Source organism: Numida meleagris, chromosome 25 (assembly GCF_002078875.1).
Source record: "Numida meleagris isolate 19003 breed g44 Domestic line chromosome 25, NumMel1.0, whole genome shotgun sequence".
Taxonomy (NCBI): domain Eukaryota; kingdom Metazoa; phylum Chordata; class Aves; order Galliformes; family Numididae; genus Numida; species Numida meleagris.
This window is the reverse complement of record NC_034433.1, coordinates 3,874,983-3,901,000: the sequence shown is the minus strand read 5'-3', so window position 1 is coordinate 3,901,000 and position 26,018 is coordinate 3,874,983. Positions and strand designations below refer to the sequence as shown.

The following is a 26,018-nucleotide window of genomic DNA, read 5'->3' as shown; positions in this document are numbered from 1 at the left end:
TGTGTAGCTTTTGGGTGCCCCAGGTACTGTGGAAAAATCAGTGGTACCTGCTAAATACGTAGAGTGCCAGCTATCAACAGTTCTTGAACGATGTTTCAATATTTCTAAATGTTGATGTGTAATCTGTATTTGACTTTCACTCACCCCGTTTATTGCTGCCCTTTCCAGTCACTGAAAGGAACAGTCCTGCCCCTCTCACCCCCTCCCCCTACCCACATTGAGAGTACAAGTTGGGTTTTGGTGCAACTGAAGCTGTCTCCAGATAGCTCCACCTGTTCTCATCCTCACCAGGGTAGGAAAGATTTGAAACACTATGTTAGACTAGAGAAAAGCGAAGATGCTGTGTTAGTTCTGGATGCATCTTTTTAATATCGATTATTACTATTCTCTTTATAAGGGTCTCTAAAATATGTTACTCTATTATAAAAATTACTTTGTGCAATATTGTTTGTGTAGGCTTTTATATACATATTAGCACCTCAGTGTAGAGGTCACTATTTTAAACTGATAGGAAAAAAAATCATCAGATGATACTGCGGTGATTAGTTAGAAGCTGTATTACTCCTTATGTGTATGTATGTATTGTCTTCGGTACCGAAATGAGGACTAGGAAATATTTCAATTTAAAACTAATTTACAGATTGAAGTGGTAGTGACTCGTTTAGTAATCTGTGTAAATAAGGTGTTAGAATGGAGAGCTTTTATGATAAAATGTGATTCACGCAGGGGTGTAATTTAATCTTAGCAGAAATCCTACATCGTCCAGACCGGTTCGTAAACGAGCTGTCTGTTCTCTGGTGGGTTTTTTTCCACTTTTTATGTTGAGAGGAATTTCATAGCTTTAAGGGTTGTGCAAAGTAAAATTCCTCGCAGGCAATAGTGGTTTCGGTTCATCCTTCACGTCTGAGGAGCGTGTTACCCGAGGGCGTTCTTTCCTTTGAAGAAGTCTGCTAGTCTTCCAAGTGCCCGTTTTCCTTCTCACGTGTGCTGCTCTCCGGTCGTCCCGGCAGAGGAACGCGGGGAGGTGCGGCCGTTGGTGGGCAGCCAGCGCTGTGTGCAGCCGCTCAGGAACAGACAGAGCTGCAGGTAACTCTGATGATCCCACAAACATATCTTCACAGGCACAATAAAACAGATCGAGGGGCCCCCACGCGCTGACCTGTCTGCTTGATATTTGAGTTTGAGGCAGGATGAAGGGGAATCGGTTTTTGGGAATCCTTTGTAAACCCTAATAGCATTTTTTTAAATGGATGAAGGCAGAAGATCAGAGTGACTTTTGTTGCTTTTAGAACTGCAGCTCTGGTGCAGCCTGTGAGTACAGCCTGAAATATCACAGAAATGCTGTGGCGTGTCTTTGGTTGGACGTGCCCCATAGGATGGTGCTGTCTCCATGTTCAGTTACTGATGTGACATCTATCTAACAGCACATCCAAGTATGCCCTCGGATCTGGGTTACAGCAGGGAGGAGCTGTGCCAGAGGTAAGCCAGCAGGATGCAGATGGCAGGTGAGGTGCCGGGTGGCTCTGTTCTCTCCTTTAGGCTTCGGTCACGTTGTGCACGTGCCTGACACGTCCTCTTTGGGAAGGTGGGACACTCGGCGCAGTGTTCTCAGGGGATTTATTAGCTCTCTTCATAGGTGTAGGTGTCACCATACAGAAAAAGGGCTCTGTTCTGTGCTCTGTCAGCTTTCCTCACCCCTTACAGTTTAGTTCCGTGGGACAACGCGAGTTGTCAGAGCTTCTTCCGTGGGTGGAAGTTCAGTTCCATCACCTGGCACAGCCCTGGCTGCAGGTGCCAATGAGTGGAGGGATACAGCCCCAAAATCCCAATTTCCCAGGGCTGGGGGGGCAATAGCACCTGTCATAGAGAAGGCGACCTACTGTGGCACTCTTGAATCGTTTAAAGAACTACAAACGCTTCTGGTTTCTTTGTACAACGTGTATAGCGGTTTCCGTGTTGCTGTTTTGTGATTTGGGTTTGATTGGCAGCTACGGTTTTTTGTGGTTAATTTATCCGAGGCCTTTGCCTACCGAGGACGCGCACCATTGCCTGGAAGACTGTTCGCTTTGTGCGGCCTTAGCATATTTATTGACATTTAGCAAGTGTTTTAAAGAGGTTTTTATAATAAGTCGTGTACGCAGGTGAAGCTCTAAAACCTCTCTGTGAATAATCCTTAACGCGGTGCATTTCTTTTAGTAGCTGACTGTACCCGTGTCCGAGCCGTTTCTTTGTAAAATAGTCAAACGGAATGCATAGAAAAAAAATTTTTTTTTTCCCTTGTAAAAAGTATTTTTTTAATAAACAAAGTCTGATTTTTGTCCTTTACCGTTTGGCCGCGTCTTTTCTGCTCGGCACGAGGCCGGCGCTGCGGGCGGGGCGGGGCGGGGCGGGCTGCGGGGAACTGCGGCTCCGGGGGGAGCGCGCCGGGTTGGGCCGGGCCGGGCCGGGTTGGACCGAGCCGGGTCGGGCCGGGCCGGGCCCGCGGCTCCGCATGGCTGCCCGAGAGCGGGACGCGATCTCCTGGTACCAGAAGAAGGTGAGTGCGCTGCAGCGCGGTGCGGGCGCGGGCCCGGCCCAGCCCTCAGCCTCCTCTCCCCTCAGGTCGGGGCCTACGATCAGCAGATATGGGAGAAGGCGATCGAGCAGACGGAGATGAAGGTAACGTTCCCCGCCCTCCCGGCGCGGCGCTGCGGCCCGCGCGGCTCACGGCCCTTTGTTCCCGGCTCTGCAGGGCTTCAAGAGCAAACCGAAAAGGAAGGGCCACATCCAGCCCGACCTGATCGACGTGGATCTGATCCGAGGTGCGGGGCGGGGGGGGAGAGAGCCGCTGTGTGCGGGGTTTTCCCGCACTACCGGGCGCGGTCGCGCGGGGCGGCCCCAGCGAGCTGCGAGCTGCGGCGGTCGGGGCCGGGCCGGGCCGGGCTGGCAGCCGCTGTGTGCGATAAGGGGCGGGTGGGTGAAGGCAGAGCCGCTCCTGCGGGGCTGCGGCCGTTGGCTTTGGCTGCAGGGGAAGCCGTCCGTAGGGGAGTGCTCGCAGTTCGCCGGCGCTGAGTGGTTGGTTTCTCCTTTGAGGTTCTACGTTTGCCAAAGCCAAGCCTGAGATCCCCTGGACGTCGCTGACTCGGAAGGGAATCGTGAGAGTCGTGTTCTTCCCGCTGTTCAGACAGTGGTGGATACAGGTCACATCCCAGCGTATTTTCACGTGGCTCCTGGTGCTCTATGTTATGCAAGGTAAGGAGCGGCAGCGTCTGTGCCCTGGTCTTTCTCCTACAGTAACATCGTATTCTTTCATAGTCCTGCAATAGAAAGGATAGGGATGCTGCCTGAAATCCATTTGTCTGAGCTCTGTCTGCTGACGCGGGGACTGGGGCTGTGCCACGCTCGGTCCCTGGCTCCTTGGTCACGCTGTGCTGTGCCATCCTGCCCCTGTGCGAGCTGTGACGGCGTTTCCATTCCGTGTGCAGGGAGATAGTGACCATCCAGATGGGAAGAGCTTTACATTTTGCTGATGTTGTACCCAGGCACCCCTCTATCGTTGGTGCTTACAGCTCTACGCTCCCTTTGGTGTTTGTCCTAGGGATACGCTTCTATTCACCACCACTTAAGAAGTGTACCCTTCTAATTAGCCCTTCTAATACGGTGTGAAAACTTTTAGCTCAGGTGTCTCGTGTCAGCCCACGTTGTGTCACTGTCCTGTTCTGAACAGGTGTGGAACCTCATCTGCTAGCAGTGATGAGTTGCTCTTTCATGGAGCGCATTTCAGAGCACCCACGTTTATTTCATATGTGTTTTTAATTTCCTTCTCTGTGCTTTTTCTTCCTGTTTTGGGAAGGCCGCTTTGTAGAATAAGCAAAGCCTGAGGGGATGTGTGACACTAGTATTTGCTGAAGTTAGAACGCAGGGTAAAAATAAACAGTTAAGACAGATGTAACAATGAGGCCACGCTGCTAATTTTCACATTTGATAATTTTTTCTCCTTTTCAGTCATAGCAGTTATATTGTATTTCATGATGCCCGTTGTGAATGCAAGCGAAGTGATGGGACCGATGTGCCTTATGTTACTGATGGGAACTGTTCACTGCCAAATAGTGTCCACCCAGATAAACAAAACATCAGGAAACAACGGCCTCAGCAGGCGGAGGAGGTGAGAGGTAATGGGTTTATTTGTTGGGATCGAGCACACGATGAATTGCTCATGGTAGGAGTTAGCGGGCAAACATCTTCTGTTTAGATGGAAATGTTATTTACCCATACATGAGAACGAGTATTTTCTGTCTTGCATCTCATCTTCTCATAAGGAATACAAAAGCAACAAGGACACCAGGCTGGGATAGGTCTGCTTCAGTTAGCAGCCAGCCCTTCTCTTGCTAAGGTAGCTCTTCAAGAGAGGTTTTTATCTATGGCCAGAGGAGGGCATGCTCTACAAAAAAGCATCCTCAAGATTCTGCTTAACGAGTTGGTGTCCTGCCTTGGTGCTAACTGCCCCAAAGTGCTGATGTGTGTTCAGACAGGGCAAATGAGTGAGCGCTGTCAGACATAACTGTGGTGGAATCGTTGTTGGCAGTTCTGTTTGTTCCTGTAGGAGATGTCACAGGTCAGCTACAATGAATTTAACTGTTAGATGTCTCCATGCAAACGCTGATAGAACATATGGGAATACAGAGTGAGGGATGTGGTTAGATTGTTGCCTCCATTAGATTTCTTACGGAAAAGACTGCCTAGGTTTTGTCTGCTGCATCCATTTCAGTTCCTTTCCTGATGGTTCTGGTGTCTTGTGAATCTATACACAACTTCTGTTCCTGCAAGCAAAACTTATTCTATTTAGAAACAAGCCTTCTGTCTGCATGACTCCTGTAAAATAGCACCTATAGGAGATCTTTCAGCAAAGACCTAAAACTATGCTGCGATACAAATTCTCCTGTTACTTTTTCTAATCAGGAAATTACGCAAACCCGTGGGTGTCGATGGGAACAGTTGGTCTCCTCCTGACAAAGCCAGTACAGAACAGCAGGCGGAATCCGCGTCCGCGCTCACCAGTTTATTTGGCATGCTCTTCCGAAGGAGGTGAGTGATATTCCCTGGCTTTGTGTGTTTGTAACGATGCTGCGTGAACAATTTCATATTTGGAAAATGAAGACAGAGTCATACTGTCATTAATGTCCCCAGAGTCTGCCAGAATCAGGCCGTGGAGAGCCTGCCAGCAGGAGGCAGCTACGTACTCCCTTAGCAAATGCCCTTCGTGGCAAATGAGAGACCTTGATGTCTTCCTCAAAGAGCTTTTCTCTGATGCGAAGACACGCAATTTTATTTTCTCTCACAGGGTCAGAAACACAAAGTTGGTAGCTGAGAAAGGAACTGAGACAGAACACGGTGTGAGCGCCGTGAGTAATGACGTTAAGCACAGACACGCCAGGTCTGAACACAGGCTGCTGCACTTCAAAGAGAAAAATAAACTTTCCGACGTGGAAAAGAGCCATCAGGTACCACCCCAAAAAGATCCCTTTGAAGTGGCAAATTTCAGTGTGTTCTGTGTGTCCCCAAAGGTTTGTTGGTATGAAGTGTCAGGATGGTTCTTGTACATGCTGCTCGCTTTCTCTGCAAATCTTTGCTTGCATGTAGGAACCTAAAAAACCTTTCTACCTCTGGACTGAACTGTTCCCATGGTGCTAATCCTCCCCTGTTAGCACCTTTCCCTCTGTCTGTCACAGTAATCAAAGGTGTTAAACACACACAGTGGAAAACCTCTTTTTTTTTTTTTTTTTTTTACCAAAGTCCTTATTTAGTTACAGAAACTTGTGACCGATAGACGTTAAGGGATACTGCTGGTAACGATTAAAAAGAAATAACTGCTTTTGGCAATTTGTGATTTCTGTAAGATGTTTGCATTGCAAGCAGCTCCCCCGTGGGGTTTGGAGGTAGGGAAAAAAAGAGTGGAACCCTTCTTGGGGAGGGAAGAAGCCCGAGTCAAGGCGCTGCAATCCCCATTTAAAGCTCTACCATGTAAAGCTTTGTGGGGTGGCTCTTGAGGCTCCTCTGGGTCAGTAAGGTGGTAACTCCCATATGCAGAACATAGATTAGAATGTGTGCAGAACACTGGAGCTCTGTGCCATCCCAACTCCTCTCTGTGCATTTGGAGAGGAGCAGAGGTGGGTGTGCGTGGCACATCTCATGGTTACAGGTCTGCTCTGCACCGGTTTGTCAGGGTTGCTATAAGAGCTCTCTCTACCTCTTCCTCTTCCCTGCTCCTGTCCCTGCCCAAAATCCGACTCCAACCCAAGATTTGCTCTCTTTATCCCTAGGGAAAGGCAGGGCTGGCAGCAGTGAGTTAAAATTCACAATGTCTCTGTGCTGCTGTGCTGGGTTCTGTTCCTGTGTGTTCTGTGGAAGTTACCTTCTGGCTTTTGCAATAATTAGATTACTGTGTAGAGCAGCAGCACTAGCCCTGAACCTTTGGTTTGATGCAGCTCAGGTCGTTTGTTCCGTGGTGCTTTTGTCTTATTTTGACTGCTGTATTTCCAGGATGATTGCACCAACAGGGATGGTCTATCTGATGAGCTTTCGAGCGAGGAGGATGCTGAAGCAGTGGCAGAGAGGATCCTGTTACGGCAGAACGTCGAAGGGGCTTCCAGTGACAACAGCTACGAAGAGAAGAAAAAGCAGCGTCCCATTTCTCTGAGCCAGGCTGTCTCGCAGGTACTCATGTTGAACTGATGTTGTTTTCCACACAATTTTCTGCTATGGATCATGGGCTGTTTTTCCTTTGTTTTTGGCAGGTCAAGCAAGCCCTTAAAGGTGTCAGAGACTCTGACAGCGTTGCGGAGTCCGAACTTGAATCCACATTATATAATCAGGTATGGTCATAAGTTCAAGAGATGCTCTTTGCTGACCCTGACCAGTACAGGGGCATCTCTCCCATCAGAATAGTTCATTATTAAACGATAGTGCTTCATCATTCTCATGTGTGAGGTGTGACCTCCATCCCTGCCCATTTGCAGCTTTGTGGACTTTGCTCACAATTAGGAGCATTCTGTTCTGTTTGACAAAAAAAATCACTGCATTGGCAGCACAGCATGGCCCAAGCTGCCTCAAGACACCTGTGTTAAAGTCTTGTATTTTGGGAGGCAGCGCTGGATCTAAGAATTCTGATTTTTTTGAAGTGAAGCCAGAAAACCTTTGCATTAGAATGAATGAGTCAGTGTTTATTTTGATATGTTGAGAGTGGAGGTGGAGAACCAATGCCATCCATGTGACTTCCCATGTAGAAATACTGCCCGCAGGAACTATCACTGATGTCACCTTTAAGGGCTGACGCCTCAGTTTGCATCAGGGGCTGTCAGTTCCCAGCTGCCCCATGGGAGCTCATTTCACTGATTGCTGTGGGGGTGGCGTGCAAGTCGGGGATGGGGCTGTTCTGTGTCAATTTTGTTCAATTTCCAAGGACTCGGGCTCGTGCATTAGTGTGGGGTCCCGGAGCTGCAGTGTGACCCGGAGAGACTCCGAGAGCACGCGGCACGACTCCGAGACAGAAGACATGCTGTGGGATGATCTGCTGCACGGCCCGGAGTGCCGCTCGTCCTGCACCAGCGACAGCGAGGAGGAGGCTGTGAAGGGCACCAGGCGGGACCCGAAGGAAGATGTTTTTCAGCAGGTTTGTTCCTTTGTGTGCTGCAATTGAAAATACTGTGAAAGATTTTCTGTTTTTTATGTTCAAGCAACTCTTTCCCTGCCCAAGATCCTGCCCTAGTAAGATAAAAGATGCAGCTGCATGCTGTTGGTGTAACAGAAGCAAGCAGCCTGCTGCTGGATGAGCCCATTCTGCCAGCTGTGCTGATCACACACAGTGGAATGATGTAAATGGGATCCATGAACGACTGCCCCCAGTGTTATCTATACACTGCTAACTCCAAAGACCAATTTGGAATCTCCTTTCAATCTCAATACTTCATAGGAAAAAGTATTGTTTAGTAGAGGGACAGAAATGCATTATGTGCCTATTGCATTCTTTTCTCTTGTATAGAACCATTTGCTCTGGCTGCAGAATACAAGTCCAGAATCTGCAAAAGTGAGCGCGCTGATCTGGGAAGGGAACGACTGTAAGAAGGTGGACATGTCCGTGCTGGAGATCAGTGGGATCATCATGAGCAGGGTGAGAGGGCTGTAAAGCACTGCAATTTCTGAAAAACAACCAAAACTGAGAATAGTTACACCTCCAAATACCGTGTGCAGTGTGAAACGAGTTCGTCCTCCAGCTGCAAATGCAATTGTCCCAAACGTACTTAAGAATTGCATAAATCAAAATGGAGCAGGTCTCGTTGAAGACTGTTGAGTCAGTTTTGTTTAGTTTGGACTGAAATGGGTGGGATTATTTTAGGCTATGTCTTTTGAGGGGAGGGGGAACTGAGTGCCTGACTGAATGCTGCCACAGCAGCATACATCTTCCTTGATGCCAGAAGCCCAACTGACCATGATGTTTTTGTTCCTGCTTGCCAGGTTAATGCCTACCAGCAGGGAGTGGGGTATCAGATGTTGGGAAACGTCGTCACCATTGGATTAGCATTCCTGCCGTTCCTCTACAGACTCTTTCACACGGATAACATGGAGCAGTTGTGCTCCATTTCTCTGATGGAGCTTTTGCACATCTTCTGTGGAGCTCCCGCAAGCATCCCTGTCATTGTTTTGTCTGCAATCAACTTCCTTGAACGGCTTTGCTTAACCTGGATGTTTTTCTTTATGATGTGTGTTGCTGAGAGAACGTACAAACAGGTATGTTTAAAGGCATCGAAAGTAAAATATCTCACAAGTCCTGGAGCAGGAATTGTACCAAATTAAGTAGATGAGTGTGGTTAGGCTTGTATTAATCAGCCATAAACCTGTCAATACGCTTCCTACTTAGCCAACAGCCTGCTTAGCTGTCCTGTTCTGAGGTGGGGAAATAAATAGTTGGCTGCGCTGCAGTCAGCTCTGTCAAAGTGGTTCTTAGTGCTGCATGCTGGCAGGAATGGTGTCATTTACTGGTTTAGCAAGAGCTTTGTGGCTCTTCCTGCGTAGCAACAGCAGCTCTACCTCCACCTCACACAGGAGGAGTACGTGGTGGCTGCGCAGCGAGGCCCTGCAGTTGGGCCTTCCCAGGGTGCTGTAACACTGAGCTTTTCTGACCATTACCACCAAACAATCCCGAGCAACGCTGTTTCTTTTTTCTTTTAGACTAATTTATGTTTGTGTGCGTGTATGTTTTTTTGTTTATAATCTGCAGAGGTTTTTGTTTGCCAAGCTTTTTAGTCACATTACATCTGCTCGGAAAGCCAGGAAGTACGAAATTCCTCACTTCAGACTCAAGAAGGTAGAAAACATTAAGATCTGGTTATCCCTTCGTTCCTATCTGAAGGTGAGTTCTGACCCAGGACGGATGCAGTGAGTGCAGACAAAGGTTCTAGAAATGCATCTCTACAGATCCTGCCTCCAGCCCTTACACCTGATGTCTTTGTTCCTGCAGAGGCGAGGCCCCCAGCGATCCGTGGATGTTGTCGTATCATCCATCTTCTTACTGGCTCTTTCAATTGCTTTTATCTGCTGTGCCCAGGTACGATTTTAAGCACTAAAAAAGAAAAAAAAGCCTCCTGGAAGGTTTCCATTGGCGGAGCCGACGAAACGCTTGTGCTGTAGCCGTTTGTCTCTGAAATAGCATGGAGAGTTGTGCGTTTTAGGAAGTTCTGTAAAGTCTGGTTGGTAGCAGACGTTCACTCTCTACCTCTGTGGTGGAGAGTTTGGATTTTGTGTAGTTGTTAGGAACACTTCAGGACGTCGGCTTTTGCACACAGGGCGTTTTATTTAAGAGAGCTGATGGCAGCAGCCTCTTCAACCTGCTACTGAAGAAACAACTCAATAACTACTTGTAACACCTTCTAGCCCTTCACTGAGCCTTCTGTCACAGTAAATGAAAGAGCTATGCATTGGTTGCTTTGTTTTCAACAAGAGATCCGTTCCTGCGTTTAGGAAAGCTCTTAATACTGTGAAGATGCAGTGGTGAGAGCAGGAAGGCTGATGATGGTAGATACTGACTCACTGCTGGGATTGCTTCTGCAAGCCACAGTCACTGGAGGAAGGAAGGAAGGACAATCCCAGCCCTGCTGAAATGGGGCTGAGGTGCCCATGTACTCTTAGGAACAGCAGAATGAGCTGGGGTGGTCTGACACTGCCAGCAGAACAAGCACGTGAAAAGAAAGACATCTACCCACCAGCTAACTGGGTGAAGGGAGGAAAGAAAAAGAACAAACTTTCAGGTTAACGCTTCCTTTTCTCATCGGAAAGAAAATGAACAAATTCCAAGCTAAAAGCAGGTTATAAACAAGGCTTTTTACTTGAACCTAGCTACAGGAATGAATTCCACTTCAAGGGCAAAAGTGTCAGCTGCTATGGAACGTGGTAGCTTTCAGAAGAGGTGTAAGGGCAAGGCTTCTGCACCTTCCCAAAGAACAGGCATGTTAGTTGTGACTGATTGTAATTCTTTTTTCTTGCCAATACAGGTCCTGAAGGGTCACAAAACATTTCTGAATGCAGCTTACAACTGGGAGTTCTTAATCTGGGAGGCAGCACTTCTTCTCTTTTTACTACGCCTAGCATCCTTGGGCTCTGAAACCAACAAGAAATACAGTAATATTTCAATCTTGCTTACTGAGCAGGTAGCTCCATTTGCTTGTTCTCCTTTGGGCTTTGTAGCTTTTTTTTTTTTTTTATTTAACTATTGCATTTCAAACCAGGTTCATAAATACCAGAATCAAATTTTAAAAACTAGAAACAACGTTTGTGCTGCACTGTAACAAAGTAATAAAGCTCAGCTAGGGAAGGACAAGGGGGTAAACGTTTAGACTCAAATTCTGAATTATTTCTGGCTTTGGGTTAACACATCAGCCATGTCAATTAGGAAAAGAATGACATGTCACTGCTAAAGTCCTGTCTGTAGATGTATCACTTCTTCAGGAGTGACAACAGATTGCAGAAATTGCTGTGACTTCCTTCAGACAGAAACTGCTTGGGAGCTAATGCTGGAATATTAACACCCAGCCTGCAATGTCTGTCACAGATAAACTTGTACCTAAAGATGGAGAAGAAACCGAACAAGAAAGAACAGCTGTCTCTTGTTAACAATGTTTTGAAGCTATCTACCAAGCTGCTAAAGGTAAAGTTCATCTCCTTAAGAACATAAAGCTGCTCAACTTCATGCCAGCAATGGATACAGTGACTGTGGCATTTTGCTCTTCCCATTCCTATTGTCTTTAAAACAGTTTTTACAAAGGGATTTTTTCTGCGCTTTGATAGCAGTGGAATTAAGTCTAATAAACAAGACTGGTGTAGGTAATTACGGTACAAACATTTGATTAATAGTGGCTTACTGCGATGTAGATGAGTGAGAGGGCAGGCTGGTATGATGAGCACAGAGTGCCTCGTTAAATTGAATCTTCTCCTTCAGCAGCTCCAACGTGGAAGCTTCTTGTGGGCAGGGGGAGAACAGGTATTTGGAAAAGAAAGAGCACAGTCTAGGGGCCACATATAAGAAAGCCACATTTATAGTCTGGAGTAATTCTACAGCCTGTTGCATTAAATTTTTGCCACACAGGCAGTGTTTATACAAAGGAGACTTTGCAGATTAGAAAACATCTTTGGGCAGAGAGGCTTGGAGTTCATAGAATTTCTGTAAGTACACTTAACTTATGATGCAGAAGCTGAGCACGCTTAGCAGAGTGAGCCAGAGAGCCAATGTGAAGTTAAGAGGCAGATCACTAATTACTTCTGCTATGGACTAACTCTGCTGTGGGATTTTTTGTTTTTTTTCCTTTTTTCTTACACCACAGGAGCTGGACACGCCGTTCCGGCTGTACGGGCTGACCATGAACCCCTTAATCTACAACATAACACGTGTTGTAATACTCTCTGCTGTCTCGGGTGTTATAAGTGATCTGCTAGGATTCAATATCAGAGTGAGTATAACTCCCCTGTGAAGAAGAAACATTCTGGGGGGAGGAGAGGACGGGATATTGCTTTTGTGCCAGCCTTAATTCCCCCCAGAGGGAATTCCCACTTTACAATTAGAGCTCAGTGCAGGATGGGAAGTCTTACCTGCGGATGAAAAGCATTTCAAATTTATGGCTTTCAGATCAATACTTACCCTCAGAATCTCTTTTCAGTTATGGAAAATTAAACCATGAACTGACTGACCATCAGCACGGCCTCTCCAGCAGAAGGACAGACCAGAGACCCAGGGCTGGGGCAAAAAGCAGGGGTGCTCTCAAACTACAGAGGTCTGTCATCAGTTTCTTTAACAGCATCTCAAGGTATGCACTGAAAGCTGTCCCTCTGCTTTACTGTTCTATGACATAAACTGGTCCAATTTATGAAGTCATCCCATGGTATGCACGTGTAAAACAGAATAAATTGAGCCAAATACTGGTAGTAGCTCACACTGAAGATCACAGGAACTGTGTGCGCATACTGTGGAGCATCAATCACTACACAAGCCATGCTCGAGTGTCACAGGTGATTGCTGCAGGTGCCTTGTTTCCTTAAGTATCAGTCCTGTGCAATAACACGTAAAGAGTCAGTCCTCCTGGTTTTGTTTGCATCATTTTCAGAGAGCACTGGAGCTCCACTGAACTCTGTGTGTCCGCCTTCAGCGCTCTGCTCAGACAATACTGACGAGGCATTGATGTGAATGTGCTGAAGAGCACTTCTCTCAGAATTTCATCGTGCTTTAGGCTGCTGCTGCTGCACGATGCAGTGGCATCAGGCTGCATCGCATGAACACTGACTCTATGCTGACAGCTAAACTTGCAGCTGCATAGCAGCTCTGTTACAGATGGATGCTGGTTGGTTTACATGGGGTTTTCTGCAAATAAATCATTTTGGAAAAACACAAGTTACATTTGAGCAACCTTACACCACGAACTGCAGGTAAAACGTGTCAACTAAAAATTATTTTGCTATGGTTGTTCCCTCTGACACCTCAGTGATGTTTAATCAGGGGGCAGTTAACAGCATGTGCTATGTACAGGGTGTCCTGCTGTGATTTCTTCCAATGACAGCTGAACTCGGTGTTCTGGGAAGCTGCTGCAGCTCTGCAATAGTGCCTTACACTGGAATACTGGAGGAAGAGTTCCTGTTGTGGTAATCAGGTCAGTGGAAGATAACTGACAAAGACTTCCTCATCTGAAAATAGATTTGTGTTTAGAAATGGCATAGGAAAGAAAAGCTGTAAGGACATGTGTTAAACTTGCATTTTCCATCAGTTTTGCTGACTGTTCTATCAGTCATGAAGAAAAGCAAAATCTGCCCTTGTCATAGCTTCGTTCTGTCACGTAAGGAGCGAGATGGCATAAGAATTTTTGGTAGTAAATTGTTTATAGCTATTTTCTGTACAAGGAAAGGTTGAAAGATGGAAAAGAAAATGACAGCTTGATATATCAAAATGTACAAATAAAGCTACGGTACAAGTATTTCTTCATAAACAGCTGTTTCTACATGACTTCATGATTTTATCACCTTTGTTGAACATCTGTTATTTGAGCAGGAAGCCGAGGAAACTTGCAATAATAAACTGCATTGGTTTTCCAGAAGAGTATTATGTTTGCGGGTAAAGGATTGTACCACTGAACATCAACAAAGAATCTATTTTATACAGTGCAGAACCAACAGGCCAGGAGCTAGAGTTTCTTTTTAATATCTATATAAAAAATAATGAGCGATTTACAGGTCTCTCTCTAGTCAGAACCTCAGAAGTATGTATAAAGGTGCTGTACAATATATAAACATTTACACCCAGTACATCCATACATTGCTTAGCATTCCAAGGCCACATTGCTAAGTCATCCGATACAGTAAGTAGAGATACAAGTTCTATGGGAGGAGAAATCACACACAGGTCGGACACTAAATCAGGTCACACTGATAGATAGAAAAAATAGAGGGGTAAGTGATGTCAGGGAATTCATTTCAGCGGAGCTGATTCGTCTCCGTACTACACTTCTGGATTTGTTACTGCACTCGGTTAGGGCAAGTCCATACAACTCAACAGAAAACAGGTTCTCTTGTTAAGAGTACATGGTTAATATCTACACAGCCTAACTGCAAAGTGTTAAGTATTTTCACAGTCATACTCCACAGCGTGGAGTGTTTGGTAACGTTATGCTGCACAGCAAATCCATGGATGGCCCAAAGTGAAGCAGCAGAGCACAGTCCAGATCTGCTTTGAAGCCTGTTTCATTTTCAAAGCGTTTCTTCCAAAAGCTGTTTGGTCATCTGCACTTGGAAAGAATTCTTCCCTCAGAACTGATTCACTGTGCTTCATTAAGTTTAAAAAACCATTACGTGTTTCAGAGCTAAAACAAGATGCTCAATTTCAAACAGCAAATCACTTGCTTGTATTTTAATGGGAGTAACGCTTGACCTTCTGCACCTCTTTTCCCTTCTGCGAACTGGACCAGTGAGCTCCTTTTACCACCTTCTCTTCTGCAGTAATTGAAGACTGCAGTAATTAAAGACCTACCATGTCAGGAAATCTCCACTGCACCCACCACAGATAGAAACTGCTTGGGTTTATGCAGCTGTAGATCTGAGGTGTCAGTAGGTTCTTCTTGTAATATTCCCCAGTAGGACTTCAGAATCTACTATAGCCCAAACAACAGAAATTAGGACTTGTGTACCCCATATATCCTAATATTTAGCAGTCTTAGATCACACATTTAAAATAAAATATGGGAGACTTCTCATATATGCAGGCAGGAACTTCACTTAAGAAGCTAGCGTGGTGGTTGGTTCTGTCCTATGGCTCAATCTTAGCTCTACAGAGGGAAAAAATCCAATTATTTAAGTAGCAATAAATAATAAAAGATGGGACTTCTCAGTATACAGCACCAGCATGAGGCTGCAAATAAATGTGCACTCCATGTTTATGTCGACAAAGAACCCGAGGAGAACATCGTGCCACAAGTGAACCAAAAGAACGATGCTGTTCAGCAGGAACCAGGGCTTCCTCTTTTTGGACTGACGTTTGCCAGCAGTTACCATAAGCATCCTCACGCATCAAGAGGAGAAAGCAACTTTGTTGCGTTCATAAAAAGCAAAATTACAAAACATCGATTAAGTCAAATATAATTTTTATCTACACGGTTTTATATTAGGTATAAAAAAATTTACGAAAAAGCTCAATTGGAACAGCATCAGTGGCTCGTGGGCTGCTCTGGAATCGACAGGACCGACTCAACCCACCCATCCTCTCACTGAACCAGGAGGAAGATGAGCACTTCCTTATGTAAACATGCAACATGCTCTGGAGAAAATACCCATTTCAAACAAAACCTGGACTTTGCCGTGGCTGGAATACACGAAAAGAATCAGACTGACTGGATACAGTAGATAACTTGGCACAAGAACAAGACGTGAGTCATGATCACATTGGCAATATAGGCATTAAATAATTTTGTTCAGAAACTCACAATACTAGCTGAGGAAGCCGTAGCAGTGCAACGTTGAGAGCAGCAGAACACCGCCTTCGAAAGGCCGAGGGGACAGCAGCGTATGGAGGAGTTTCATTTCAGAATCCAAAAGGTCCTTCATGCAGCTTGGATAATTTAAGAACCAATCCGATACTTCCCACCCTCTAACCAGTTTCAGGAAAACATGACAACTTTGCGAAAAGAAACAACGCTTCTGAATGATCGTTACTAGAAACTCGATTAATTCTAAAAGAAAGCCTCGGTCAGACCCGTTTTTCAGCCGCACACGCTGTTTTGGTGACTTTACACGCACCTGGAACCCTCCACGGTCCTGGAGTTATTGGTGTTTTCTTGACCGGAGAACTGCTTTCAGATTTGGGAATTCCATCATCTTTGGTTTCGTCAGGCAGCTCCAAGCGTCCGTCTCCACGTGGTCTGTTCAGAACATCAGTCTCCTGCGCTTCCAGCCTTCTTAGCTTCTCCGTGGAGAGCAGCGGAATATTGGAAAGACTCGAAGTTTTGAATCTGCTGGAACCTGGTTCTCCCGAGTTTGACTTCCTTATGTTTTCATCTTCAGCTCTGCTTCTCCTCGAGTCACTGAACGGAGATCTACTCTCATCAAACGTTGCGTATTTTCTCTCTGGAGACCACAATTCCTTCCTTGCAGAGATCTTCTGCTTTGCGTCTTTCCTCGTGACTCCTGTTTTACCATTTCCACCTTTCAGCTGTTCAGCAGTCATCTTATCGCCGCCAGCTGTTCTGTCCTGATGCTCCTGCAGCCTGCCTACCACCTCCGTGCATCCCTGCTTACCGAGATGCTTCTGAGGACTGGCAGGCATGCCTTGATCTCCACTGGAATACTGTTTTTTGTTATTACTGTTCATTCCTATTTCTGTGGGTTTACGTGGGAGATTGCTGTGGGTTTTATCAGCATCACTCTTTCTAGAGCTGTGCGATCCTGGGAGGTGGTGTCCTTCAGCTGCCCCTAACTTTTCTGGACTCGCAGGTCTGTCTCTTCTGGTCCCTAATTCCAAACCACCTTTTGTGATTTCAAACCCAGCACTGGAGGGAAGATCCCATCTGTTCTTTGTTCTCTGGGGAGAAGACGGAGGTTTCATCTCAAACTGGTTTTCAGTTAAAGTGCTTATCTTTTCAGGCACAGTGTTCTTTGCTTGTTCCAGTTTCTCAGACAGCTGAACTTTCCTTAAAGCTTCTCCTGGTACTGGTAAATAACACATTTCAGATGGGGAAGCAGAATGTGAAGATGAGGATAATGGTGACTGTTCTTCATATAGTACATTTGACGAAGATGGATTATAACTATCCCAATCACCTGGAAGCAAACGGAGGGAGATTTCACTAAGTTATTAGGAAAAACAAAAGACCACTAAACATTCTATAAACGTTCACACTATCGAGGTACCAGGCTGTTATGTGAAATCTTCAATTTAAAAAAAAAAAAAGATCACGTAGTGGCACAATCTTAAAGTCTTATTTCGTCAGTGCTTCATATTTCATTGTTCTACAGCCTACAGCAATCATAAGGAAATGATTTTGGAAAAAGCTTCTGCTCAGAATGCTGGCGCGATCTCTGCGGGACTGACGTGGTCTTGTATCAGCACATTTTAGAGCCAGTGCAGCCAAATTGCAAAATTAGTTCCTGACCTACATTGTTAAAGGAAAATCAAATGAACCGAAACATTTCATTTTTTCTAAAAGAAAACTGAAAACAACGAGAAGTTAAGGTTATTCGTAGCTTTGTACTTTAATAATAGAAAGAGATGAAACACGAGACATGCAGATTTACCAAGTCTTTAAGGAAAACCCAAGAAAAGCACTGAAAGCCCTTAATGCTGCTCAGGTTTCACGTAGGGACACAAACTGGAAGGAGCCAAACCTGAAGGAGGAAGAGAAAAAGCCCAGAACTACATACCAAAATCACAGAGTACAGCAAGCAAGATTTCAATCAGAAGTGTATGACTAACAGCAGGACAAGAGGCAGCAAAACCATTCCCATCCCTACAGCTGCTGATCTGATCTACGTTGCTTAGCCTTATCTCGGGCCCTGGTGTTGGCAGAGGGCTGGAGCAGATGGCCTCTGGAGATCCCTTCTGACACTTCTATGATTCTGTGTCAGATTCAGGAAATTTCCATGAACAAGAGGGCCAGGAGTGGTTCCAGATAGCTGTTGTGCTGTCTTCTTGGTGCACAACAAACACTACTTGTCATTGCTGAAATGACACCAAGCATAAATTGCTGTTTGTAAGGAGAGAGCTGGAGGTGACCTCACACTGGCTCCCTCTCTTCTTTGAAACCAACTTTAAATGCTGATTTTAAAGAGGACCAACAGAAGCTCATCAGAACACAGAGGACTCTGCTTAACTTTCACCACTAATGACAAAGTAATTCAGTGTGAAACACAAACTAAGCCAGACAGAAATCGAGCAAGATGGCACAGAGCAGATCTCCTAGTTCACAGATGGGCTGTTTCTGTGCCATGCACTAATGCACTCTGATTTCACCGTGACGTTCAATTTGGAACATTAAGATGTTAAGAATCATCTTCAAGCTCTCTGGAGGAAAGAAACGGAGAAACTTCTGAGCAGATTTTATGCCTTGAGCAGATGCCAGTTGCTGTCTGTAAATGACTGCACACAGCAAACTATTTGGTAGTTCAAACTGTGGTTTTAAAATGTTCAACGGATGAAGTCATGGTTAGTTTCCATTATTGAAAAGCTCTTCACCAGAAAAAGTGACCTTACTTTTAGGAATTTAGGAGATTTACCATCAGAATCTTAGTGTCAGCATCAAGAATTAAAGAACTTAAACGTGAACTTGAAGCAGAAGAGTGCTTTGCTTTCAAACACTGCTAGAGCCACTCAACTTTTTGATGTGTAATTTTAGATTATATCCTAAATCAGACTCGAAATCATCAGTTTAAAATGAACTGGTGGTGATTTCAGTGAACAAGCACGAGGTGTCTTTCTTAGACTGCACCCCACTGCCACAAAATGAGAATGCACTGGAGCTGACGTACTGTGATCTGGTATCAAGCCGGTCCCTGGTCTCAGCAGCAGCAGAACTTTGTTCCCTCCAGCTTGAATCAGCTCAATGGCTCGTGTGTGAGTGATTCCTTGGGTGGGTTCTCCGTTAATTTCAACTATTTGGTCACCAACCTGATAAGAAAACAGCAACCAGGTTAGTTTTTATGAATTGCAGCCAGCAGAAAATAAGTTTTAATTCAGAAACGAACAAAAATTAGAGCCAGGTGTGTCTGTGTTTCCTCTCACGTTAAATCCATGCAGCAGTAAACCACAGCACCCCAGGAGCTCTGATCAATATGATACAACACAGCATCGTGGTAGTTCAGAGTTCTTCATGCACATCTTCTACTGAGCAAGCTCGACAGAAGCTCTCAGCTTAATATAAACACAAATCCCCTACTAGGGAAGACAGGTAGGGAAGACTTCCACGTTCCTCTGCAGATTTTCCTTCCAGATCATCCTGAAGAGGAGCTTACTGATAAACCAAGTAAAGCCTGGCAACATGCATCTGCTTGCTACGTAGGCATCATGGTCATTTCTCTATGCTTCATAAAGGGCTGACTGTTACCAAGGCAGAGCAAATTTCGTATAAAGCAATGGCTTTATTTTTCCAGGTAGGAGAGCTCACCGTTACATAGTTATCATTAATAAGGTCTCTGAGGCCAATTAGCAACTGACCTGGACGTTGGGCAGGTAACTGCAGCGCATGCAAAGTTTGCAAACTGACAGAAGGGCACTCAACTAGCACCCTTTCAAACTGAGTCATGAAACCTATTTTGCAATTCACAACTCAGCCAATGGATGTCACTAGTGCCTACTTATAGCAGTTTAAAGAGACTGCCTGGGCTTTGTTAAATAAACTGCCTCTGCCAAAGAAGGTCACCAGCTGGTTTCTCATCTGACAGGACGGGACGCTCTGCACCATGCTACGTGCCTTGCATCATGCTCAGTTGCCATGAACTGGGTGAGAAATTCCTCTTCTTTGTTTCAGAGTGCAGCCAGCAGAATGACAGCATCTCACAGCTGGGGAGGGACACAGTGAGCGACAGAGAAACGGAACAGTCCTACCCTGGGTTCCAGCTCTCTGCACCGCTCCTCCCAGTGCCCAACCAGTGACAGCTGCAGAGGGGACCGACCCTCAGCAGCCAGTCAGTCCTGAGCAACAGAAGCACTAGCACAGCTGGGCTGGGACCCTGCGTGCTGCAGCAAAGGGGAACGTGCTGCAGAGAGCAGCACAATCCACCTCACGTCGCATTGAAATGAGTGAAGATGAAGGTGTGAATGTGGGAGATGGTTCTACTTCCAACACTATCTCGCTGTGACATTCCCCCCGTCCCACCAATCCATGCCTTGGCGCAGGTCACCTATGTGAAGCAGAGTGCAGTCAAAGCACATCTGAAAACAGAGCCTGAACGCTGCTGCTGGACTCCCCAGCCAAAGCAACAGGAGCCTGGATAGCTGAATGAGGCCAGGATTTAGAGAACTATGTACGCTTGAGGATGTTTATCACTGTCAGGTGTTCTTACTACAGTATTTGGGAGTGAATTCCTTATAAAAACATAAGAATTAGCTTATTAATCTTTGAAAAAAAACAGCCTTTTGTCTTCAAATACTGCACAGAACAACAACAGCACAATATACACACAAAAATCCTTAATAAATCCACTGACTTCGTGACTCTGCTTTCAGTTTTCTGCTCCCCTATGCAATTTCTTGCCTGGGCTCCTCAAGTATCCTGCATTCCTGCTGCTGTACCCTGGAACACGTACGTTACTCTAACTCGAGCACATGGATAGACAGATTGATTCATTTTGGATGGCCAAAGTTTTCCCATTTATTTTCCCCTTTAAAAGCCTGGTACCACAGCATTTGCACAGTACACACTGCACAGTAAGAGCTGAAAGGACAGCTGCCCAGATGCTGCTCTGCCTGCTGGGATCCTGAATTCATGGAATAGAACAGGCTGTTACCACTATAAGCTACTGCAATGTGTCAGCAGGCCGACGTCTGTGCTAACGAACTGATGAGAGAAGACAAACTCACATGTACTCTCCCATCTTTGACAGCTGGTCCATCTTCAGCAAGCCGAAGGATGAATAAACCCATGTTGTATTCCTTTCCTCCTCGAAGACTGAACCCAAAGCCACGAGGGCCTCTTTCCAGTTCTACTGGAAAACAGCCAGAATTCTGTGCAAGAAGTGAGAGCAGAAGGAAGAGCTGAGGACCTGCAGGCAGCTTTAAATCTTCGCTTCTCTAACGTTTCACACATTTCTGTATCTTGAGATACGTGCAACACACAGCTTAAACTGAATGAATCACAACTCATGTACGACTAGGTGTAATGGTTTCCTTCTAAGTTTACACGTAAATAATGTTTTTCCTTCTGAGTTCTAGATAGCCATAACATTTATTGAAGGAACTTTTCCAGAGGGTCAGTAGTAGCCCTGTTCCAAGGGTTTTGTTTTTTTTCAACTCTGATAAGCAGAGGAATATAAATAATTAGCAAACACGTTCTATGAAACGCTTTAGTGCGCTTTTTATAAGCAACATTTCTACCCATGTCAGACGGGGAAATGCTTTGTTGTTCTGATTTTGAATAGTCTGTGGCAATTTCACCAGTGTCTTGATGACCCAGCATTTATTCTGCACGCCTCTGCACGCTTACCTGCGCCTGTGAGTGACGGCTACCAACAACTGAAGCAACGCCAGCATCAGGTTGTGTCAAGTGCTTATGCTCAGGCCACGACAGCCTGTAACTGTTTGAAACTTCTTTTCCAGCTTCGCCTTCTGTGGCTCCCCTACAGAGAGGCAAAAGGAAGCAAACACCTTTGCATTTAGCAATCCCACCAGTCGAGCTCGTCCAGTTGTTCTCAGTTCCTTTTCCCAAACCCAAAAGCTCTGTACCTGTCTGTGCTGGACACACTGGTCTGTGCCGATCCCAGAGGTCGGTGCTGAGGAGCTGGGCTCTGCTTGGCAGAGTTCGTTCCTGACGGAGGACCACGGTGTTCTAATAAATTCCAACAAAACCAACAGTCAGAGAAAACTCTGGAACAAGAAGCTAGGCACACACATCGAGGGACCGCAGCGACCAGGAGCGCTGCGTGTGCTACTCTCAAGGGCCTGGAACAAGATGGTCGATTTGCCTCTGAAATTTTGGGAAAGACACTTGCAGCTTTCAGAGGACGAGCAGAAAGGCAGTCTGCATAACAGGCAATGTGCTGCTCATAGCAATTCTACTTGCAGGGCATCTCACACTGAGCTGAGCTCACAACAGCTACAAGGTGAAGGGGGATTTTGCTACGTTGAGTGCCGTAACCCAGTGAACTGCCATTGGTTCCACAAAATAAATCGTGTAAGAATTTCATTCTTACTTACATTGATTTTTCCGGAAAAAAAATGTGATTTTAACTGAACCAGACACAGACAACACGCTTTTAGACTGTCTGCAAGTTGATAAAGACCAGAAGGTATTACAGCCAGTCACGTCTATGACGCTGGTTCAGATATTCAATACAACAGTAATCTGTAAGGGATGAACAACAATGGACATTTGAGATCATATCCCTTCCTAAAGGTAAGAGGAGAACGGAGATCCACAGGGATGATTTTGATTAACAGGTGAGCTCTTAATTATAGATGCAAAATGACAACTCCTTGCAGCTGCAGTGCAGTCTCCAGCTGGCCAAGTAGAGGACAGGTCATGGAACGGATCACTGGCATGTATCAGCAAGGATTGCAGTGTTTTGCCTTCTCCAAAGGCTAAGTAAAAACTGAAGTATAATGACACTTTAAGAAAAAATTCTTTAAAATAATTTAAGATTATTTTCTCTTCCACAAAGAGCAGTGATTGTGCACTTTGCAGTAAATGAAAAAAACATGTTTCAGAATACAAAATGTCTCTATCACTTAAAAGAGTAATGAACCATAGCCTATGTAAAAAGCTGCCTCTTAGCTAGAGCCTTAAATGGCAAGTTGTGGCCCAAGATGAACTTATGCACTGAATTATGAACTAATAAACTCCTTTTCCTTGTCGTGTTTTTTAAAAAATCCCAACCAGCCAAACTACAGACGCTCCAGTGCTGTTAGGTGCACCTCATTACTGCATTTCTAAGCTGAAAACAAACCAACCCAAACCCTAGCAAAATATATAAAGCACTCAAGCACCTTCAGGAAAGGGAAGCAAAACACAACGTGTATTATTAGGCTGAATTTCTCAGTTGTGCTGGACCTCAGAAGTCGTTTGCAGGACTGCTTGGTGCTATTACTATGACGTGCCTTAAAGAGGTTTTTCTCTAGAGACAAAATGTCAACTTTTACTGCTGGTTTATACTCAGAATTTTAATTTAGAAGCACAGGCAAGAGAAATGCCATCTGTTTGTACAAATTCTCCAGTCCTTTTTCTGCTTTCTCTCTTGTGTTTCTAGCTAATACATGACAGAAGCTGACAGGCTCCTGCTTTTGTGAAAAATGTTCAAGAATGTCTTCTGGAGCATGAAGTGCAATTCGTTTATCCATGTAAAAAGGAAAGACCACACATCTGTGAAAGCCAGGAGGGAGAGAGAAGTGGTACATGGTAGTATTTTCATTGCCAGTCTCAGAGGACAGCACTAAAGATGATGCACTGGGGAACATTAAGCTCTAAGAGGGGTTTATGTTTTGTGATGCTGAACAGCCCCTGGCAAAATGGGTGTTTTTTCTCTTTGGAGCTGCATCTTGTCTTTGTCCTTTGCTTTGTGAACAATCCCTGCAAAGCTCAGGCACCCCAGTAGTGGGAAATGGCTGAAGTGTGACTAATTTACAGCCACGTTGGTTTACTGAGGAATTGTGCTGTAAGGAGGTTATGCTGTGAGTAACTGCAACTCTCCAACTAAATGAGTGAGGATTTTAGAACGGTCATTTATTCCCATTTCTGTGGAACAGGTTCTGCTTCTCTCTCTTTCCTTGTTAAAAACTCATTAAAACATGCCAACTTCAGCTCCTCTAAGTCACACATGTTTTCCAACTGGTCTTCTCAATCTAATTTTATCTCCAAATCACTAATTGAGGAAAGAGGAAAAGCTGAGCTCTTACACAGCATCCAGGTGAGGTCATGCATAAATAAGGGACAGAAAGGTTCTACTCAGAAAGTCCATTCTGAAAACAAAGTTGACTGAGAGTCCAAGAGAAACAGATCTAATGCAGCCAACTCAAACTTCACCTGCATTACAAACACTGCCCTGGACAACTGCTTTGAGGTACGTTCCTTCAAGCTGCAATGAATTAGATTTGATAGAAATGAAAATCTTAATAGAAGAACAGCAATTTGTAGAAGTCTCTCTGCTTCAGGAATTAACAAGAAGGGAAATGAAGACTTTGAAATCCTGTATTAGAGGCTGAGATAGCACGTTAAATATTTGCAATGAATGTGAAATTAGAGAATGATCTGTTGGCTTTATTTACATTCTGGCTTTAGGTATTTATTACTGAAAAGACCAGGAAAGCCAACCTTCTGGCCAAATAACGATAGCAAGTTTAATTAAACACACAAGCAGCAATCCAGAAAAATGCAGAGGTAAGCAGGATTGGTACACAGCTTTTCTCTCCAAATGATTGGATTTTACGTATTTATAGTGAACTGTTTGTGCAGGAACAATACCATATTGAATGCAATGTTGCATGGGAGCTTTCATTAAAAATATGGGCTATTAAGATGGGACTTTGCAGCCACAAATCTTCATTTTGCTGCTGAGATCATACAACAGTTGTGTGTGAAGAATTCTGCTAGCAGCCTGGGAGGCCAGCAGGAACAGGGCCATTTTTCAAGACTACAGGGTGTTTCCTATTGTATCCTAGGGATGCAGTACTAGTTAATTTGTGTATTTCAACACGGCAGGAAGAACAGACTCAGAGTGCCTAAGTGGAGAGGATCTGTACAGCACATTTTCCCTCCCAGCGCGGTCCTTCAGCCTGCCTGCCCCCCTAGGAGGGATAACTTCAGTGGAAGAACACAGGGTCTGGACAGGGCATGTTTCCATGTCGGCAGCAGTCTCCTCCTCCCATCAGAGACCATGAGAATTTGCCTTCCTGCAGATCACGTTGTTATTGGTTGCATCTCATTTTTCAACGTAACCACTCAGCAGCTGTTCCTTTCTGCCCCACCTGCAGTCAGCTCTTCTGCAGGAAATGGATCTCTCCCCCAAACACCCCAAAGCACTCCCTCGTACGTGAACTGACCTCGAAAGCTACAGACAACGGATGTGACACGAGTGGCAGCCACGTTCACCTGAGCAGGCCGTGCACCCTCACCTTCCTCAGCAACGACGGTCAGGGTCACCACGTGGCCCGCGTCTTTGATCAGCTGCACGATGCTGTCGTGGGAGAGCTCCACGATGGACTGGCCGTTCACGGCCGAGATGCGGTCTCCCACCTTCAGCTTCCCGCACTGATCCGCGGGGCTCCCGTCAATCACGCGCCCGATCTTGTGGGGAATCACTGCGGAGTCAGGAACAGGCTCATCAGCTTTTTCAGAACGCGATTAATATCCCTGTGAGATGAGCACTGGGCAGACCCAGACCTCCCACAATCATCCCAGGGACCTTCCCTGCTCTGAACACTGGCGTTGTAGTGAAAAACCTGCAGGTAACGAAGGAAGCCTCACACATCAGAGCGAGTGCAAACAAGGGGGGTTGCTGTACACCCATTTTGTGGAGCTGTTACCCCAGCACTGCTACCCAACGTGCTTTTTTGAGGGGCCATGGAGATGAGGGACATCACGCACGTGTGAGGATTATCAGCTGACTTTTCAGGACCACGCCAGCAAAGCTGGAACACACAGACAGCAGCCGTCCAAGATTAAAAAACCATCAAGGGCAGTTTTAATGAGCCCATGCAGAAGTTACTGCGAAGCAACAGACATTGATGCCTTCTAGCATCTACCATGAGTTTAAATTTTAATTACACTTCCCTTCATAGACTACTTTTAAAGTATTACATAAACCTAAGAGCCGACTGTGAAGAGAAAAGCACTGCAGGGTTGCAGACTCCGCTGCTGATTACTTGGTTTAGAATATCTCAGCTTTAGAACAACACAGTGGCTTCATGTTAAGCTGTAGAACATTTCTGCACAGCAGAAACTGCAGCACCGGTCAGGACAGGCAGTGACCAAACCACCAGAGAACAGCACTCACCGCCAGGAGGAGGTTTGTTTTTTGAGGTGAGAATGACAAAGCCAAATCCTTCGTTCTCCTTCCGCTGCAGACAGACATCATAGACCTCTGGGGACTGCTGGGTTGCAAACTCTGCCCGATTCAGTCTGGGAGAGCTGTTCTGCGTCACGACAGCCTGCGACTCCTCCTCCTCTGCTTGCTTTTCTCCTTAAAAGTAACAGACAAACAGCGATGAAGACAAAAACAATGCTGCTGTTCTATCAGGTAAATACAATAAAACTGTGCATCTCACTATCAGTGCCAGCAAGAGGAAACACTGCCTGCCTGGGAACGCAAGAAGCTAA

General features: G+C 45.4%; 2 protein-coding genes and 1 long non-coding RNA gene across 11 annotated transcripts in view; 1 reads left to right on the top strand and 2 right to left on the bottom strand.

Moving 5' to 3' along the window:
* PHTF1 (putative homeodomain transcription factor 1) lies at nucleotides 2,391-13,499 on the top strand. Of its 4 annotated transcripts, XR_002432788.1 has the most exons (19): nucleotides 2,391-2,536; nucleotides 2,602-2,658; nucleotides 2,732-2,801; nucleotides 3,073-3,231; nucleotides 3,985-4,144; nucleotides 4,939-5,064; nucleotides 5,321-5,480; nucleotides 6,520-6,693; nucleotides 6,774-6,851; nucleotides 7,439-7,648; nucleotides 8,018-8,146; nucleotides 8,491-8,763; nucleotides 9,254-9,385; nucleotides 9,494-9,580; nucleotides 10,524-10,679; nucleotides 11,081-11,176; nucleotides 11,850-11,975; nucleotides 12,183-12,531; nucleotides 12,627-13,499. XR_002432788.1 is itself a non-coding variant. In XM_021376975.1 (18 exons), exons 1-18 carry the CDS (start codon nucleotides 2,492-2,494, stop codon nucleotides 12,201-12,203), a joined length of 2,259 nt encoding a protein of 752 aa, XP_021232650.1. In that variant the 5' UTR covers nucleotides 2,391-2,491; the 3' UTR covers nucleotides 12,204-13,499. The 4 variants fall into 4 exon arrangements, 2 of the variants coding, with proteins under 2 accessions (XP_021232650.1, XP_021232651.1); XM_021376975.1 differs by having other exon boundaries at nucleotides 12,183-13,499; XR_002432789.1 differs by lacking the exons at nucleotides 12,183-12,531; nucleotides 12,627-13,499 and having other exon boundaries at nucleotides 11,019-11,176; nucleotides 11,850-11,902.
* On the bottom strand, nucleotides 10,335-12,299 carry LOC110388122. The gene is made up of 2 exons (XR_002432794.1): nucleotides 12,164-12,299; nucleotides 10,335-10,629 (listed from the first exon to the last, which is right to left on the bottom strand). It is a non-coding gene; the product is annotated as an uncharacterized LOC110388122 (long non-coding RNA).
* Nucleotides 13,688-26,018, bottom strand: part of MAGI3 (membrane associated guanylate kinase, WW and PDZ domain containing 3) — a 64,381-nt gene continuing 52,050 nt past the window's right edge. For 5 of the 6 annotated variants that reach the window (XM_021376968.1, XM_021376969.1, XM_021376970.1 and 2 more), the window contains 7 exons: nucleotides 25,696-25,881; nucleotides 24,815-25,000; nucleotides 21,434-21,536; nucleotides 21,195-21,327; nucleotides 20,573-20,716; nucleotides 18,523-18,661; nucleotides 13,688-16,818 (listed from right to left, as the gene is read on the bottom strand). In XM_021376968.1, the coding sequence (XP_021232643.1) occupies nucleotides 15,749-16,818; nucleotides 18,523-18,661; nucleotides 20,573-20,716; nucleotides 21,195-21,327; nucleotides 21,434-21,536; nucleotides 24,815-25,000; nucleotides 25,696-25,881 (1,961 nt within the window). In that variant the 3' untranslated portion in view covers nucleotides 13,688-15,748. Of the gene's footprint in view, nucleotides 16,819-17,292; nucleotides 17,383-18,522; nucleotides 18,662-20,572; nucleotides 20,717-21,194; nucleotides 21,328-21,433; nucleotides 21,537-24,814; nucleotides 25,001-25,695; nucleotides 25,882-26,018 lie in introns of all 6 variants that reach the window. The other variant, XM_021376973.1, reaches the window with a different exon arrangement.

Coding starts and splice junctions, on each gene's coding strand:
- PHTF1 (XM_021376975.1), top strand. CDS start 2,492: ATGGCTGCCCGAGAGCGGGACGCGATCTCCTGGTACCAGAAGAAG. Junction 2,802..3,072: donor CGACGTGGATCTGATCCGAG/GTGCGGGGCGGG, acceptor TTCTCCTTTGAG/GTTCTACGTTTGCCAAAGCC. Junction 11,177..11,849: donor TATCTACCAAGCTGCTAAAG/GTAAAGTTCATC, acceptor CTTACACCACAG/GAGCTGGACACGCCGTTCCG.